The 19,263-nt window shown below is 36.3% G+C and overlaps 1 protein-coding gene across 2 annotated transcripts; it reads right to left on the minus strand.

The window, feature by feature from the left end:
• Positions 1 to 973: 973 nt before the first annotated feature.
• Positions 974 to 18,574, minus strand: LOC106092460 (probable maleylacetoacetate isomerase 2). 2 transcript variants are annotated; one of them, XM_013259332.2, is made up of 4 exons: positions 18,298 to 18,574; positions 5,359 to 5,536; positions 4,971 to 5,301; positions 974 to 2,901 (listed from the first exon to the last, which is right to left on the minus strand). In XM_013259332.2, exons 1-4 carry the CDS (start codon positions 18,319 to 18,321, stop codon positions 2,772 to 2,774), a joined length of 663 nt encoding a protein of 220 aa, XP_013114786.1. In that variant the 5' UTR covers positions 18,322 to 18,574; the 3' UTR covers positions 974 to 2,771. The 2 variants fall into 2 exon arrangements, with proteins under 2 accessions (XP_013114786.1, XP_013114785.1); XM_013259331.2 differs by lacking the exon at positions 18,298 to 18,574 and having other exon boundaries at positions 5,359 to 6,113.
• Positions 18,575 to 19,263: the final 689 nt, after the last annotated feature.

The following is a 19,263-nucleotide window of genomic DNA, read 5'->3' on the forward strand; positions in this document are numbered from 1 at the left end:
ATGAATTTTATAGGATCACGACCATTAATAAGGAGATCGATCTATATGATGGCTATTCCAATCATAAATCGGGAGATCGATGTATATAATGGCTGTTCGGAATTCGAACTTAACCTGTCTGTGTTGAAAATGGTTATATTTGTCAAGTTTTTCAACCCGTCACTACAGGATTAATAAAGTCATTTCGTGTGTAACATCTTTATATATTAAATTTTCGTCCGATTCGGCGGAGTTTTTCAAGTATTGAACTCTTCGTTTAAAAATACAACATTGTATTAGACAATTGAGAACTGAGTAAAACATAAACAAGATACAAAGTAACTACTCATCTCATTACAAATGCATAAAATGAGCTCTTCAGCATAAAGAAAGCTTGATTCGAATTTCAGTGTGTACACGTTGTACAATGCATGTGTTCGGGTACATTAAGCTTCGGATATGAGACGAGTTCAGCAAAAACTGTCACCAATGAATGGTTTTGTGCAGGCCTTTGCATGGAAACCGCAATTATTTTTCGATATGGTGGAAACTTTGCATGCAGTGTTCTGTTGCGACTTCCAGCGACCGTGCAAAGTACGGTTCAAATTGGACTATGAGCTGATATATCTCTCATTTACCGATTTTCCCATTAGTCTGGTGGGTTCCCAAGATTCAGCCCGGCCGAATCTAGCACATTTTTACTTGTTACAGATTGAAACGTGATTTCGGCAGACAGAAAATTGTAGAGGGTAAAATCACCTTTGTATTATAAAATGATCAAGAATAGAAGTCAGCATAGAAAATTCTTTTAGAAGTCAGCATAGAAAATTCCTTTTGTTAACAACTATTTTCATGACGACCTTTCAATTTTTTCCTTGGGCGCTGGGTATATTACCAAAATTTTTGGTTACCATTCTGAAAGGATTAAGGTATATATTGCTGTTTCCGTGTACTTACATGAGCTTATTTAGATTTAATTAAACATCAAACATAGTTCTTTACCACATAGAATTCTTTATTAAAAGCAAAATTTATTTGTTCTTTAACATTAATGAGTTGTTGTTCCGTGTACATTCTCTTTTCGGGTAACCTTAAAGGTTTCCTCACTGCTATAACATTTCATTCGTATTTCTTTCTTGCGGAATAAAATTTTACTTTTTTTTAACAGTTTTTCATAATTCATAAACACAATTAGACAATATGAACGAATGAGTGGAAAATTTTACATGTTTTATGTGACATGTTTTGTATTATGCTGTTACAATTTCATTTGTTACATATTGAAGTAATTTTTGGGAGAGAATTTTTTGTTGTTAATTGAGTGCGGTTTAATATTTGCAAATTTTAAGTTTAAATTTTCATTTTTGACTTCTTTAATATTTGGTTGAATAATAAAAATTGGTTGTATCTTTGGTTATAATTTTCCCAATAGGCCTAGTGCAAGAAATGATGGTTGTAACATTGATGTTATATGTGTATGTTCTTCCTTTCTTTCGTTTTGGAATATTTCAAAATTCTTTATTATCATCTTTAAGAACTACAACTTACAACATTCTATGAAAGTTATTTAGAAATCAACATGTGTCCATGAAAAATTCATTTTGTTTTGTCTTTTAGTTTTTTTAAGGTTTAAGAATGCAAAATTTGTTTGTGTTTTTCTTAAGTTCAAAGTCAAAGAGAAATGTATTTAGTCCATTTAAAAAATGTTTCCTAAGTCAATGGTTTCGATCGTTCGATTCGTTTTATTTGCTTAATTTAAAAAATTATGTGTCATAATAATTTCTATTTTGAATTTTTTGTTGTTATTACTTGTAACTTTCGGTTTGAAGTGGCTATTTTAAAATGGCAAATGCTTTTTAGATGTTTGTCTATTCTATTCTCTTACAATTTGTCAAGGGTAGAGTTTGCTTTGTTCAGTTTCATATTCAACAGATTTAATGGTTCTCATTACGTTTTGTCTTGTTTTTAAGTTTAGTTCTTATAAAATATGGAGTTGATGTTTTTCTTTATCGTAAATATGTTTTGTACTTTTCAAAGTTGTTCTTTTGTTTTTGTATTTGAATTTACTTTCAGTTACATGTAATAATGGAACGCTTTAATCTTGAACTTAAATCATATATATATTTTAGGTTTTACTTTCGTTAAAATAGTTTTTCTTTTGTTTTTGACAAAAAAAATCCCTGAATTGAATTTTGCTTTTCGTATAAAGTGTATTTGTGTTTCATTTTCGTGTATTGTGTGTGTGTGTGTGTATATTTTTTGACGAAATTGTCCTCTTCGTACTTAGATCACAAATTAAAAACCTAAATAGTTATAAATGTATGTATGTTGTATGTTTCGTTTGGTTTTAAATTTTCCAAGAAAATTTCTTTTGTTTTAAACTTAAACACGTTTTCAAATTTCCATCAATCCATCTTTTAGAGCCAAAATTCTCAATTGTTTTCATATCATCCATTCCAATTTGTTTATGAACGTTTATTAAACGTTCCTACACGCGGTTTGCAACTGCCATCATCACATCATGTGCTGTTACTTTATTATATTATCATTATTATTATTACTTTTTTCATAATAATTTTCGTTTATATGTAAGAAAGAAATATAAGTTTAAAGAAAATCCATATCCATTTGTTGAGTTTTGAATAACATATTTGTTTCTTAAACTTCCTTCGTCTGTCTGTCTAGGGGTGTTGTAGTTGTTGTATTTGTTTTGTTGTTGTTCTGTTTCTATATTCAAAACTGCAAAATTATTTTTTCGTTTTTCGCCTCTTTGCAGTTGGCTGGGGAAAATTCTATTTGTTTGGCAACTCAGGTGGGCAGTCAGGCTGGTTGGAGGGATGAGCAGCACGGAAAGCTGGATTACTTTCCAATTCACGATCAATGCGTAAAATAATTGGATAAGGGCGCAAATCGACATGGAATCTGTAATGCATTACATGTGTTAGTGAGCGGAGTTAACAATAAGTAAGATTATTTATTAGGAATTAATTACAAAACAATAAATGAAACATTAAAAAGCCTTCGATTTCAAGAATATATTAAAAAAATGTAAAAAAAAAATCCTAAAAATTAATTTTAAGATGTCTTTTGTGAGAATTTTTTTACTTTAAATTTTTTATACCAAATAGTAGTTATAAAGATCCTTAACTTAACTTCTTATAATTAAAAACATAAAAGTTAGGGTATTGACTATGAGAAAAGGATAAGACTATATCTTAGTTGAAGAAATAGAAAAACCTTACAAATTAGAGAGAACTTAAATTTATAGTGACTCACATTAGTAAACGTTGTACTGTTTTCTTCAAATATATTAGATTTTTTGTAAATCTATGAACATTTTTGAAAACATATTTTCATCGAGATGTGTCAAAAGTAAATAGGTTAGGTTAGGTTTAAGTGGCAGTGTGCCATCGACTCACTTAGACGTTTTCGTCCATTGTGATACCACAGGAACAGAAGAAGGAAGATGTCTTCTAGTTCCTAACGTTGAACCATCCAGATCGCTTTAAAACTTGCGAATGTTCACATCCTCTAAATCCGACAGGTCCTCAAAGAAATGAGAACCTAAAGTGGAACTCCTTCTAACTGCTAGTGCGGGACACATACACAAAAGGTATACGTATATAAAGGTACGACGTATATAAACTATGAAAGAAAACTATAAAACAAGTAAGAGTGTGCTAAGTTCAGCGGGGCCGACTCTTATATACCCTCCACCATTTATCGAGTTCTATGCGCTGTATCTCTTTTTAGGAAAAACAATGAATATTGAATAAGAACTGTTCTGCTATTGTAGCTATTTCAGGTTATATTCCGATTCGGACCATAAATGAATGCTGAACTTTGTAACATTTCAGTCGATTCGGATAAGAATTGCGTCTTGTAGGGGCCAAAAAGCAAAATCGGAAGATAGGTTTATATGGGAGCTGTATCAAGCTATTGATCGATTCAGACCATATAAGACACGTATGTTGAAGATAATTAGAGAAGCCGTTGTACAAAATTTCTGCCAAATCGGATAAGAATTGCGCCCTCTTGAGGCTCAAGAAATCAAGTTCCGAGATTGGTTTATATGGCAGCTATTTCAGGTTCCGTACTGATTTGCGCCATACTCAGCACAGTTGTTGGAAGTGATAAAAAACAACTCATGCAAAATTTCAGCCAAATCGGATGAGAATTGTGCCCTCTAGTGGCTCAAGAATTCAAGATCCAAAATCGGTTTATAGGGCAGCCATACCAGATTATGAACCGATTTGAATCATACTTTGCACAGTTGTTGGAAGTGACGCAACACCACGTGCAAAATTACAGCCAAATCGGATAAGAATTGCTCGACAGACAGATCCCAGATCGGTTCGACAGACAGATCCCAGATCGGTTCGACAGACAGATCCCAGATCGGTTCGACAGACAGATCCCAGATCAGTTTATATGGCAGCTATATCAGGTTTTGTACTGATTTGCGCCATACTTAGCACAGTTATTGAAAGTGATAAAAAAACACATCGTGCAAAATTTCAGTCAAATCGGACATGCATTGCGCCCTCTAGAGGCTCAAGAAGTCAAGGCCCAAGATCGGTTTATATGGCAGCTATATCAAAACATGGACCGATATGGGCCATTTACAATCCCAACCGACTTACCCTAATAAAAAGTATTTGTGCAAAATTTCAAGCGCCTTGCTTTACTCCTTCGAAAGCTAGCGTGCTTTCGACAGACAGACGGACGGACGGACCTGGCTAGATCGACTTAAAATGACATGACGATCAATAATATATATACTTTGTGGGGTCGCAGACGCATATGCCGAGGTGTTGCAAACAGAATGACGAAATTAGTATAGCCCCATCCTATGGTGGAGGGTATACAAATTTCTAACATATGAATTCAATTCTTGTTTAATAAAAAAAAGAAAAATCACTAAGCCGAGAAAGTCCTTACAATAAAAGTATAAATATGTGTTAAGAATATTAACTCATTTAAATATTTACCTGCGTGCATTAAACACCTGCGGTACCAAGCAGCAATCAGCCATGGAAATTTCATCTCCCACGCAGTATTTGCCCGCCGATGTCGATAAAACCTTTTCGACTGCACGGAAACCGCGTGTAATCCAATGTTGAGCCCATTCTTTTTTCTTTTCTTCGCCAACATGAATCAATACAATGAGATTCTGCAAAGGTTGAATGCCAGAGCAAATGATTTCACAAATCTCACGAACTTTGGCACGTTTGTGGACATCTTGTGGCAAAAGCGGGCGTTGGGGACGAGTTTCCTCCAAGTAATGCATTATAGCCACAGATTCAATTAAAGTATGGCCATCTAAGGAGAAATTTAATATTTATTTTAATGAAAATATAATTTTATTTTAGAATTTACCAATTTGCAATGCCGGCACTTGTTCCATAGGATTGACTTCACGATACTCATTGCAGTGTTGTTCGCCACCAGATTTGATCAAACTTATGGGTTTGATATCATAGGGTATCTCCTTAAGGTTCAAGGCTATGCGTACCCGCCATGAACATGAGCTTCGCCAATACGAATATAGTATTGGCTTTTCATCGCCACCAGATGCCGGGGAGGAAGAAGAAAGTACAGTATTAGCAGTGGACATTTTACAAGTATTCGTTTGAAGATTAAAACTTTGTGTGAAGAACTTGTTCGTTTGGAATGCACCTCCCAACTGAGATTTAAATAATCTATTCCACATGAAACTTATGTTTTTCATTTTGCCAGTAGCTGATCTTGCTTAAGACACGTACTGTATGGCGGTGTGTATTTGTGTATATGATAATTTATTCAAAATTATCTGGATTTTCAAGTCTAATGGCTCTACATTGGTCGTATAAAATGTGTGCTTAGTTCTTGCTGTTATTTCTCCCAGCGCCAGCAGAGAGACTGGGCATTTGTTTTTCTTTCCAATACTTGCGACGATAAGATGTTGTTTAAATATGCATTACTTAGAGAAACTTGATAGAAATGCTCTGTCCGATTGTCACTAGTATTCGATTCTAGTTGCCGCCACTTGTGTGCCCTTTTGGATATTCTAGTTAGAGCGAACCTGTTCTCTGTTTATACAACAAATAAAATTAAATCTACACAACACAGGCAGGTACTAGCACCACATGTTTGTTTCTACGGATATGCAAGCAACTAGCGATAAAGATAATGCATGGCTGTGATTGGCAGCCACGAAGTTGGGATACCCTTCATTACTGCTATTAATGGGTTGCTTTTGTTGGCAAACGCAATGGAAACAAATGTTGCCTAACCGTTGCATATCGCTGTATAAAGCGAGTTGGTACAAACTAAATGACTTTAGATTAAATCTTATTTTGATGGTTACTACACTTAGAAAAATGTTAATGAAATTGTGTTGAACCGAATAGAACTATTTTCGCGATGCAAAAACGTAGAAGTTGTAAAAATTGGGAAAAGTAATCTAACAAGTAAAAAGGCGTTAAGTTCGGCTGGGCCGAACTTTGGATTCCCGCCAACTCGGGTATATATGTAAACCACCTTTCCAGCTATATCGAAATATGTTCCGATTTGTGCCAAATACTAATAAGTACAAGTCATTGTGTGTAACAAAATATTGGTTTTTTTAGTAGCTATATATAAAAATAAACCGATCTGAACCATATACGACACGAGACTTTAAATCGATATATCGGTCTATATGGCAGCTACATCCGAATCTGGACCGATTTGGGTAAAGTTGCAGAAAAATGTCGAAGAGCCTAACACAATGAACTGTTCCAACATTTCGGCGAAATAGGACAATATATGGGCTTTTTATGGCCCCAAAACCTTAAATCGAGAGATCGGTCTATATGGCAGCTATATCCAAATGTGGACCGAGCTGAACCAAATTGAAGAAGATCTCGAAGGGCCTAACACAACTCACTGTCCCAAATTTCGGCGACATCGGACAATAAATGCACTTTTTATGGGCCTAAGACCCTAAATCGGCGGATGGGTCTATGTGGCAGCAAATCTAGAGCGATCTGGGCCAAATCGAAGAAAGATGTTGGAAAGATGGCGTGCTTATGGACAAAAAAAGAATCTGTGTAAAGTTTCAGTTCAATATCAATATTTCAGATGGACGGACATGATTTAGATTAGATTTTTAGGCTGATCAAGAATATATATACTTTATAGGTTCGGAAATGGATATTTCGATGTGTTGCAAACGAAATGAAAAAATAAATATATACTCCCAAATATAAACTGCTTGTTTATATGCCAGCTATATCTGGATCGATCTGAGCCAAATTAAACAAGGATGTCCTAGACCTCTGGACTCAACTTACTGTCTTAAATTTAAGCGAAATCGGTCAATAAATGCGCCTTGTATGGGTCCAAGAGCTTAAATCGAGAGATCGGTTTATATGCCCGCTATTTGTAAATCTGGACTAATCTAGACCGTATTGAACAAGAATGACGAGAGTCCTAAAACAATTAACTGTCACAAGATTTCAGCGTAAGACCTTAAATAGGCAGATCCGTACATATGGGGATATAGTCAGTCATATCCCATCTTCGAACTTAACCTGCCTATGGATAAGGAAAAAATCTGTGCAAAAATTCAGCTCAATCTCTCTTCTTTTAAGACTGTACCAAGATTTCAACAGACGGACGGACGGGTATGGCTAGATCGTTATATAGATATACAGATATTTATGACGATCAAGAATATGTATATTCTTTTGGCAGCCGGTAATGAATAATTCGATGTGTTGCAAATGGAATGACATAATTAATATACCCCCATCTTTCGGAGGTGGGTATAAAAAAATCAAAAAAATAAAAGCTGTGTTTTGTAGTCCTATCCAGTGCAAGTCACATTTTCAGAATAGAATAACATTGCAAAGTTGCACTGATAAGTTATCGATATCTTACTATAACAGATTATTATAAAGAAATGAAAAATGGTGATTATAGTACATAGATTTGCACCTAAAACCTTATGTCATACTCTACAAAAGTCTAGAAAACTTTGGCTTAGTAGTGTGCTTTAAATAAATTGTTTAGTTAAACAGCGAAAACAAAAAAGTTTACAATGCGGTATTCTTTACCCACTTGTAACGATAATCAACATTGTTTAAATCAGGTGTTTTGGTTATCGAATAGAAAATCGTTAACTAAACGACGGATACGGATGCGCAATCAGTAAATAAGCATGCCTTTCGTAAAATGAAAAAAAAAACTAAACACTTTTTTACATTTTTGATGTTTTCAAATTAAAATAAGAAGTATTTCAATCTATGACAAAATTCTTAATTCTTTTTGCCGTTCCCTCTTTGGTTTTTTCGTTTTTTAGGTAGAGTTCCCAAAGAAAAACTGATAATGATTTCTGTTAACGAGGAATTAGATTTTCGTTATAAGTAATGGATTAAAAATTATAGGCTTTAAAGTACGTTTACATTGGCCACCAAATCTGAATTTATGTCTATTTCGAGATGCTACAACCTGTGTTTTTTTCTGGTTTTACCATACAAAAATAAATCACATATTTTGAAGGATTTATTTTTTTGAAGTCCCAAATATACCCGATTTCATGGTATGATATCACCTTGATTAAAATCTCGTAATAACCAAGTGGTTTTGTGTAGTGGACTATACAATCGGATGTTACGCCTTAAAAGTTGCCAGCTGTTATTGTCATATCGATTCTCTTTAGATTTTTATTGTTAACTCAGTTATCGATCTTATAATTTGTTTATTATTGCTAATCAAGTAGTTATACATCCTCCTATAAGTATGCTTTAAATTTAAACCGAATATTTTTTTATGACGTATCTGCGATTAAGCTATTCCAGTTTTTTGCGTCAAAATACGAAATTGCAGGATGCACTATATACTGAGGCCACCATAGCGCAAAGGTTAGCATGTCAGCATAAGACGCTGGACGCCTGGGTGCGAGTCCTTGCGAGAACATCGAAATAAAACCCTTAGCGGTGATTCCCCTCCTTATGCATAGAATGCCAATTTGCCCATTAATATTCCATTAGGGAACATTCCATCACTTATCAATGTATGTTGCCCGATTCAAATGTTAGCTCAATGATAAGGGGCCGCCTTTTTATGGCCGAGGCCGAACGGCGTGCTGCAGTGCGACACCTCTTTGGGGGGAGGTGGCTAAGCACCTCACAAATGTTGTTTGCATTAGGAAGGGATAACAAAAAGGGAAAACATTGGATTTTTAATCAATAAGTTAAAGAAAAAAACTTCAACGCTTACAATGTCACACAAAGCAAGCTGAAAATTCGCTCAGGATATATCACTACTCTTCTTATGGAAACGAAAATTTCGTTAGATCTTCATAGCGTCATGCGTTTATTTGTGTCAAGAAGTTTTTATCTTCTTTATAAGATACGATAAAATTACACATTTACTATAAAGAGCTATGGGAAAGTTCTTCAAAACATAAAACACATAAAATTCAGAAAAATGCATAAAATCTTTATTTGAATTTATAGTACGGTCCATATAGTTTAATATTTAAAGATTATTTCAGGCAAATATTGACCGTGACTTCGCCTCAAATCCGCTTAGTCCAATTTTGGCAAACTCTTTCCAACATTTCGGCGCTATCTCACGCCTGTATTGACATGAGCTTTAACAAAGCCCCACAAAAAATAGTCTAAAGCCATTAAACGCACTATCTAGGCCCATTGACCGGTCCCGAACGTGAAATGAAATATTTACCGAACTCGCCTCTCAATAAGTCCGTTGTTACGCGTGCTGTGTTGCATGTGGCACCGTCTTGTTGAAACCACATATCAAGAAAGTCCAGCTCTTGAATTTAGGGCAAAAAAAGTTGGATATAATCTCACGATAGCGGTCACCATTCACAGTTACGTTACGACTCGCATCATCTTTTGAAGAAGTACGATGCGACTTTTTCTGGATGTATTGATAGCTCTTTACCGCAAAATCGACAATTCTGCTTATTTACGTACCAATTGAACCAAAAATTAGCTTCGTCGTTAAAATGGAAGAAGTGCGCGATGAACTTCCTTCACAGAGCACGCATTTTGATAATACAATTCAATAATTTGCAAGCGTTGTTCGTTTGTAAGATGATTCATGGTTAAATAATAGACCAAACTGAATATGTTTGACAGTGAAACAAAACACGAAACATGCGTGAGCCGTTTAACCTGGTGTGGCCAAAAAGATATAGTTAAAAATGCACTCTTTATGTTCTACCTTATTTTATTTGGTTTTGGCATTATAAGGTGATGATATGCAAAGCGAAATAACAATTTTACATTATCTGGCGAGAAGCATTTTCCTATTGATCAGGTCGCTAACTGCCAAAATGAATATATATACGAAACCGAGGGCGCGTACATACATGAACTTGATTTCTGATCAGGGCAAAGGCCCAAAAGCATTTGTATGAATAGAAATATGTATTTGTTTATATTTGTACATTTTACTGGCATATTTGGCCACATTTTTTACGAAAATTGACCATTTTGCCATTCCATTTGCACCCTTTATACCGATCTCCCGATAAGAAATTTTGAGTTCATAAAGTCGTATTTTTGCCCCGATTTCAATGAACAGCCGATCCGAGTTTGGATAAAGCGATCAGCCGATTTAAGTGTTTGAGCCCAGAAATGCGCTTCACTACCCATTTTCGCCGTTATTGTGAGTTGCATGGATCCTTCAAGATCTGACCATATTTGTATGCACCTGCCACATAACTCTGTTTTCCGATTAAAGGCACAGAACGCACAAAACCCGTATTTCCTACCTACGAAATTTGTAAGAGTTCCCTTAATACCTGTACCAGTTATAGTCAATATCAGAATTTAAGCCCTTGAAGCAATGATACCTCTTGTTGCAGTATTTGAACCGGCGACATCCATAGTTTTATTCTGCACTCTTAACGAATACACAGAAACGACAGGAAGCGAATTAATTTTAAGTTTTCCCTGGCGAATTTTTCTGTACTTAACTTGGTGTTTACATGTTGAAAAAACCCACCAAAAATTGAGGTCAGCCTACCAACCTACCAAGAGAATAAAAACCTACCAAGTTTGGTAGAAACTTTCAAAAACGGCAACACTGGTTATCAGCTGTTTATTTTCCTGTGTCGTGGAATCTGCTAAATATTTATAGAAAATAAATTTGGCTGAAGGACATTATTTTATTCGACATACCAAACTTTTGTTAAACCAGTAAAAATTAAAGTTTCTAGGAACCGAACAAGAATGATCGAGAGACCAGATTACACGGAAGCAATATCAGGTTATAGACTCATTTGGACCGTATTTTGAACAGTTGTTGGAAGTTGTGACAGAACACTGCATGCAAAATTTCAGCCAAATCGGACAAAAATTGCGGCTTGGTAGAGTTTAGGGGCCTATGACGCTGAACGCCTGCGTTCGAATCTTGGCGAGACCATCAGAAAAATTTTCAGCGGTGGTTTTCCCCTCCTAATATTGGCAACATTTGTTAGGTACTATGCCATGTAAAACATACCTCCAAAGAGGTGTCGCACTACGGCACGCCGTTCGGACTTGGCTAAAAAAAGGTGGCCCCTTATCATTGAGCTTAAACTTGAATCGGTCTACACGACTTGATATGTCAGGAGTTTGCCCCTGTTCCTTAGTGGAATGTTCATAGCAAAAAATTTTAATTTTAAGGGTTTAAGAAATCGTATCGTGAGATCGGTTTATATCAGGTAATAGATTGATTTAGACCGTACTTTGCACAGTTCCTGAATGTTATAACAGAACACTACATGCTAAATTTCAGTAAAATCGTAAAAAATTTCGGCTTTTAAGGGATTAAGAAGTGAAATCGCGAAATCCGTTTATATGGGAGCTATATCAGGTTATAGACTGATTCGGACCGTACTTAGCATAGATGTTAGGAGTCATAATGGGATTCTACATTCAAAATATCAGCCAAATCGAAAAAAATTGGGGCTTGTAAGGGCTCAAGAAGTCAAAAACGGGAGATTGGTTTATATGGGAGCTACATATATCAGGTTATAGACCGATTTAGACCGTATTTAACACAGTCTTTGGAAGTTATAGCAGAACACTATATGCAAAATGTCAGCTAAATCAGATGAAAATTGCGGCTTCCAGGGGCTCAAAAAGTTAAATCGGGAAATGGGTTTATATGGGAGCTATATCTAAATCTGAACCGATATGGATGGGCGGACATGGGTAAATCGAGTCAGAACGTCGAGGCGATACTTTTTGGTGTCTTAGATAAATATTTCGAGGTGTTACAAACGGAATGACTAGATTAGTAAACCCCTCTCCTATGGTAGTGGGTATAAAATGGATATGGATTCGCAAAATTCTTGCGATTGAGGTTATCGGAACAGGCTAGATAATCTAATCAAAAGCTGTAACATAATAATTTGCTAAATTAGATAAAGCTTAAAAGAAGAAATAATTTCATTTGATACTCATTTGGAAGGACAATGCACTATTTTCATCTGGCTACAATTCTACAAGCTTTTAAAGTCATTGCCATTTTAAATTAATCGATATTATCAGGTTATTGCCCTCAGAAAAATATGCATCCTTAGCCTAAGAATGCACAAATACCCATTGGACATCTGTTGCAATTGAAAAATGGTTTGGCATGAGTACAACTGTCCCTTTTCCTGAGCAGAGCAAGCGTTGCTATTGCGATTAAATATTCACCCACAAAAATTGCTACCTTGGCAAAGACAATGACTAGAAGTATGAATAGTAACAGAAAGGTAACAACTCGTTCGTTAACACACAACCATTCAAAGTATATACATACCCACATACAATACAAATGAACTTAATATGTATCAAAAGGATAAATTATGCCGCAATAGGTTACAACAAGCACATTCAAACAAACCAACATCAGCACTTGGAAACAAAAGGACGAACAAAATAATAAATATTAAAGCCCATTTCCCACAGAGGTTATTGAACCTAAGCTTTCGCTGCTGCTAAGATTGGCATTGCTATTGCGATACCAAGAAGTTTCTGTTATCCTGTGCAAGTCCCTATTAAAGTATGCCGCTTTACCAAGGTCGGGTCAACGAACCTACACCAAGGCAAAATAGCGAAAGCAAACACAAAAAAGGCAAAGCACAAAAAAAAGAACGACACAAACAGGAGCACCCAAGTAACACAAACCGATGACATGTAAAAAAGGAAGAATTATTACATTTATCAAAAAACAAAAAAAAAGCCAGTAAGAGTTCAGTCTCCGAGTCAACGTAACGTTCAAGGACATTCATGCATTCACTCATTACTCAAAGAAGGACATTTCTCAGAGAAAACCCGAATACGGAAGAGAACTTTTGTTGTTATCTCGTTTTGAGTTGAGAAAAAAAAAAACATTTTTTTCTCACTCAAAAGTTTCCATGTGAGCAGGATTTCTATAAAATCAAAGAAGGACCTACACGAACAACAACATTATTTGTCAAGGGATACTTTTTGCTATTAAAAGTTTTTTCGTGGCAGTAGGCATTATAAGCATGAGTGAGCTTGTATGAAAAGCTCAAAACTTTATCGCACCAAATGGTCGCAGAGAATGAGAAACCTTTGCCTTGGGGGTTGAGAACAATGAAGGCAACAAAATGCCGGCATGAGGTTTAGGGTTGACTAGTTGTTTGTTAATATTGGTGAATTAGCCAGAGATAGCTTATTCCCAATTTTAAAAAATGGGATTGGGAGTGGAATTTTGGAAAGTTTGTAACCATAATAAACTACACTGCAAATATGGGTGGTGGAAAATTTCAAATAGGGATGAAAGTTCGAGGTCTGTGGAGCTAAGTCTTAAAAGAGTTTTGAGTTCTCAGGCCAAACTTTTTGGGTTCTGTGAAACATGTATTTCTTCCATGCGCAAATTAAGTTCTTGACCGGGTGAAATCGGACTAAATATGTTGCCATATAGACCAAATGAAAGACATAACGGGCGCATTTTTTACACGATGTAGGGTACGTTTCCCGGTAAAGGATTTTCATTTACATAAAGAGCACGAATGAAAAGAGTTTTTCCCCAATTGTATAAAATTTTAACAAAATTTTTTTCTCAAAATTGTTGGGAGTGAGATTTCTGAAAACTGCCTTTTTTAGTGTCGATTAACATTTGGTTGTTTCTATGTATTTATTTATTCTATGTATTTATAACAAGTAAAAACGTGCTAAGTTCGGCCGAGCCCAATCTTATATACCGTCCACCATGGATCGCATTTGTCGAGTTCTATCCCGGCATCTCTTCTTAGGCAAAAAAAGGATAAAAGAGAAGATTTGCTCTGCTATTAGAACAATATTAAGTTATGGTCCGATTTGGACCATAATTAAATTATACGTTGGAGAACTGTGTAAAATTTTGCCAATTCGAATAAAATCAGGCTATATACCGATTCAGACCATAATAAACAAGTATGTTGATAGTGATGAGAGGATCCGTCGTACAAATCGGATTATAATCGCGACCTCTTGAGGCTCAAGAAGTCAAGAACACAGATCGGTGTATATGGCAGCTATATCATGACTATTTTGAACCATATTTGGCACAGTTGTTGGAAGTCATGATAAAATACGTCATGCAAAATGTCAGCCAAATCGGATAAAAATTGGGCGCTCTAGTGTCGCAAGAAGTCAAGATTCAAGATCAGTTTATATGGCACCTATATCAGATTATGGACCGATTTGAACCATAATTAGCCCAGTTGTTGGAAGTCATAGCGAAAAATGACGTGCAATATTTTAGCCAAATCGGATAAGAAATGCGCCCTCTAGTGGCTCAAGAAGTCAAGATCCAAGATTGGTTTATATAGCAGCTATATCAGGTTATGAACCGATTTCAACCATACTTAGCACAGTTGTTGAAAATGTCGTGCAAATTTTAAGGCAAATCGGATAAGAATTGGGCCCTCTAGTGGCTCAGAAGTCAAGATCCAAGATCGGTTTATATGGCAGCTATATCAAAACATGAACCGAGATGGCCCATTTACAATCCCAACTGATCTACACTAATAAGAAGTATTTGTGCAAAATTTCAAGTGGCTAGCTTTACTCCTTCGAAATTTAGCGTGCTTTCGACAGACAGACAGACGGACGGACAAGGCTAGAGCGTCATAAAATGTCATTACGATCAGGAATATATATACTCTATGGGGTCTCAGAAAAATATTTCGAGTAGTTACAAACAGAATGACGATATTAGTATACCCCCATCCTATGGTGGAGGGTATAAAAAAAACCGGTAAAATCGCACTAAGTTCGGGCGCACCGATTTTTTGATACCCACAACCAATAATATATATATATTTTTATATATATATGATCGAGATCTATGTCAGCTTTATCTACCAATCCAATTCTTAAAGCAGCTCACTGTTTCAAATCTCAGCAAAATAGGAGAATAAATGCGCCTTATGTGGTCTTTAGGCCCTAAAGCAGAAGATTGGTCTCCAAATATTAATCATCGAAAATCGTTTTATTGTTTTTCAAAATATTCTCCATTAAGATCTACACACTTTTACATGCGTTAGAATCTATTGTCGGAGCACGTTTTGCCACTCTGATTGGGGTATTTTCAAAACATGCATTCTGAACGCATCAACCGCTTCTTCAGGTGTCATTGTATGTTTTACGTGCGCGAAGTCATTCAGTGCCAAGTCAGGACTCATCAAATCAGTGTGTTGAAAGCTCAAAAATGCAGTTGTTTGAGCCGATGTGTGAGAGCTCGCATGGTCGTGGTTAAGAGTGATCCGTCTTCGGCGTTTGGTTTTCCTGATTTCTTGGGAGACAATTGGCAAACAAATGGTTCTGTACCACTCAGCATTGACCGTTCTGTGTTGTTCTAGTGCGGCATGTCCAGTTTTTACGAAAAAAACGGCGATCATTTGCTTGGAAGAGCTTTGTGCGCGAGCAATTTTTGTGGGATTTGGCTCATCTTGAAACAACCAAATTTAACACTTTCGGGCTCATACACGTAAATTCACGATTCATTACCTGGCACGATGTCATAGACTTATTTCGAAGCAACGCGATTGTATTTTTGGACCATTTCTTTCGACCAATCGACACGAGCCTTTTTTTGAGCTATTAACAAATTGTGTGGAATCCAACGCGAACAACATTTTTTGACGGTCAAATGTTCATGCAATATTGAACGTATGTTGGCCCCACTAATGCCTAAGGTTCTCTCAATTTAACTATAGGTCACATGACCATCTTGCAATATCATTTGGCGCACAGCGTCAATAGATTTTGGAACAACAACTAATTTCGAACGACGTTTACGAAATTCGTCTTGAAGTGAACTACGTATTTGGTTGAATTCATCGATACCATCGATAAACACTGGTCCTTGATGGAGCTTCATCGCCAAACAATTGAATTATGTTCATCGATATACTGTTGTTGAGTTAATCCTCGTTGAAAGTTGAAATGTTCACGATTTAATTCCTTTTTTTGGCGAGATGAATCTTTTAAGTTACTGTAAACAACACAAATAGCGCTCAAAAACGTTCTGAGTACGTATAACCTCAAAAAAATCAAGCTTTACGATAGAGCTATCGGTTGGCAGTTTGCAACACAAGGGTTGTCCAATCCGGAAATGTAAAAGGCAAACCTCTTATAAAGCGACCTCTCCATTGGACATCTGGAAGCAATTTTTATCCAAACTTAGCACGCTTTTACATATGATTCTCGGTAGTTACCGACAAGTTTCGATAAAATTTTAATACAGAATAGCAATTACCAGCAAAAATCTATAACGTTCCACTTTATTTAAGCTAATACCTTTTTGTAACCTCCTCCATAGAGTGGGGTTATATCCACCACCATAGGCTGGGGTTATACTTATTTCGCCACTTAAACCTTTTTATAACCTCCTCCATAGGGTGGGGTTATATCCACCACCATAGGCTGTGGTTATACTTATTTCGCCACTCCGTTTGGAATACAACGAAACACTTATCAAAGACTCAACAAAGTGTATATATTCCTGATCGTCTTGACATTCTAAGTCGATTTTGCCATGTCGATCCGTCTGTCGAAAGCATGCTAACTTTTGAAGAAGTAAAGCTAAAATTACTTCCCATTGGGGCAGGTTGGTTGGGATTGTAAATGGGATATATCGGTTCATGTTTTGATATAGCTGTCATATTAACCGTTCTCGGATCTTGACCTTTGAAGCCTCTAGAAAACACAATTACTATCCGATTTGGCTGAAATTTTGAACTTGGTATTTTTAATGACTTCTGAAAGCCATGACAAGAACACTGATAGAAAAAATACGTTGCAAAACATGAACCAATGTTGTAATTATCGAACACAAACGTTGTGGGTAATATGTTAACAAGCGTGAATAATTTTGTGAACAGACGTTGTTGTTTCATGCACCGACCGTTATGAACATCATCCCTAAAAAATGTGTATGCATACCAACCTTAAGTTTAATTGACTCTAAAAACATTGTATGTACATAGTCGCCTGTGGTGCAATGTACTAAGACGTTTGTAAACATTCAATAGGATGGATGGATGGATCACAGGTTCGATAATCAGCAGCACACAAAAACTTTTAGCATTTTTTTTAAACTGTGCGCTAGACGTTGTCAGAATGTGAACGGTTGTGGACGTTTCATTAGCAAAACCTGTTGTTGGTTTATGAACATTTGTGGTTGATCTGATAACAACTGTGTGTTGATTAACTTTTATGAACGAATGTGATCACTTTGTCAACGGTGTACTGAACATATTGGTCATGACTTGAAAAAGCTCATATGCATTTGAAAAAGTCTTTACCTGCACCATGCGATCCATGGTAGAGGTTATATAAAATCTGGCCCCGCGTGAATCTATTTTCTAAATTTATCTGGCAAAATATGTAATCCTTTTTTCTTAGCTTAACCCAGCTTCATAATTATCCTTGTATCTCCCATTTTTTCCTGCTCGGCGACCTTTGGCAACCCTGCTAATTTGCAAAAATCAATGTATGGTAGGCTGAAGGGTATGAGTGACTACTACATTCATTTGATTTTATATTTCACTGAGCATGCGCCATCCTTGACAAGCAAAAAATAAATCCTTCGGGGAACTAGCAATACCAAGAACTCAATGTGAGTGAGACCCAAACCATCTGATTGAGGACCATGACCACACACATATAAAGACGCTCAGTTCATAGAGGGGGCATGTTCTGGTGAATATAATCAATTCCGGTCCATCTTTTCACCGATATTAGAGCATGAATAATAGGGGGGAATAGGCCGCTCATATATACATATGTAGTATGTGAAATTTCAGCTGTAATCTGTACATGCGATACTTACCTTGGCTATGGCGGATAACGACATAGCGTTATGATGATACTTTGAGTAATTAATTTTGAAGCCGTTTATAAAACCTTGTTCCAAAAATATAATTGTTCTATAATGAAACCGCTTTTCTCCTCCACCTCTTTGGTGCTGCTGAAACCTGAAATCTGTTTAGTAGCGCTGTATGAAAATCTCCGATTGAAAAAGGGCTTGGCGTCTATTTGTGGTTTTGGGAATAGTAATTTGTATATTAGTTAACGGTTTCACCAAGCCAGGCACGCCACTAACACTATCAAAAATCTAAACGGAGTAACAAAAAACGACCACAACCACGACGAAGTTTATGACGAACACATAAAACGAAGTGGTTGAAGGCACACAGTTTTTTTTTCTTCTCAAAATAGAAAAATGAATATTTCGGGCTAAAAACTTCAATTGTATTTCGCTTTGTTTTCACTTTTCAGTCAACTCACACACACAAGCACGCGGTAATTACTTTAATTCAAGATTTTCTTTTTTGGTTTCCAAATTCTTAAATTTATTCAAAAATAATCATTTATATGTCCGTGTTTGACAGAGTTTACACACACAAAACGGTGATGTGAGCACTTTAAGTGAGTCCTTGCTACTGACTCTGACTCCGGTCTTCTCATTTAATCAGACAAAGCAGCAGCGGCAACAGCGACGGAAGCACCAACATTAACCATCAAACCTAGAGAAAACACATTTGTGGTATTAGCCTCAGCAGCAGCAGCAGTGACAGCGTCATTGTCAGAACACCATGAAAGGTCTGGTACGGCAGCAGCAGCAGCAGCAGTAACACAGACTGCCAACAGCAGCAAAAAACGGAACAACTACACCAAGAGGTTAGGTTTTGTATTTAAAGCCGCTTTAATTTCAATGGCAGAGAGTGAGAGTGTATGTATGAGCGCGTGGCCGAATCAGCAAGGACAATGAATGCTTCTGAGTGTTACAACCCAG

Source organism: Stomoxys calcitrans, chromosome 2, assembly GCF_963082655.1.
Source record: "Stomoxys calcitrans chromosome 2, idStoCalc2.1, whole genome shotgun sequence".
NCBI lineage: Eukaryota > Metazoa > Arthropoda > Insecta > Diptera > Muscidae > Stomoxys > Stomoxys calcitrans.

What these genes read in the sequence shown, in the direction of transcription:
- LOC106092460 (XM_013259331.2), bottom strand. Translation starts at nt 5,710, where the DNA reads ATGAAAAACATAAGTTTCATGTGGAATAGATTATTTAAATCTCAGTTG. An exon ending in AGTGCCGGCATTGCAAATTG is followed by an intron (nt 5,302 to 5,358) that starts GTAAATTCTAAA and finishes ATTTCTCCTTAG; the next exon opens with ATGGCCATACTTTAATTGAA. An exon ending in CAGGTGTTTAATGCACGCAG is followed by an intron (nt 2,902 to 4,970) that starts GTAAATATTTAA and finishes AATGCATTACAG; the next exon opens with ATTCCATGTCGATTTGCGCC.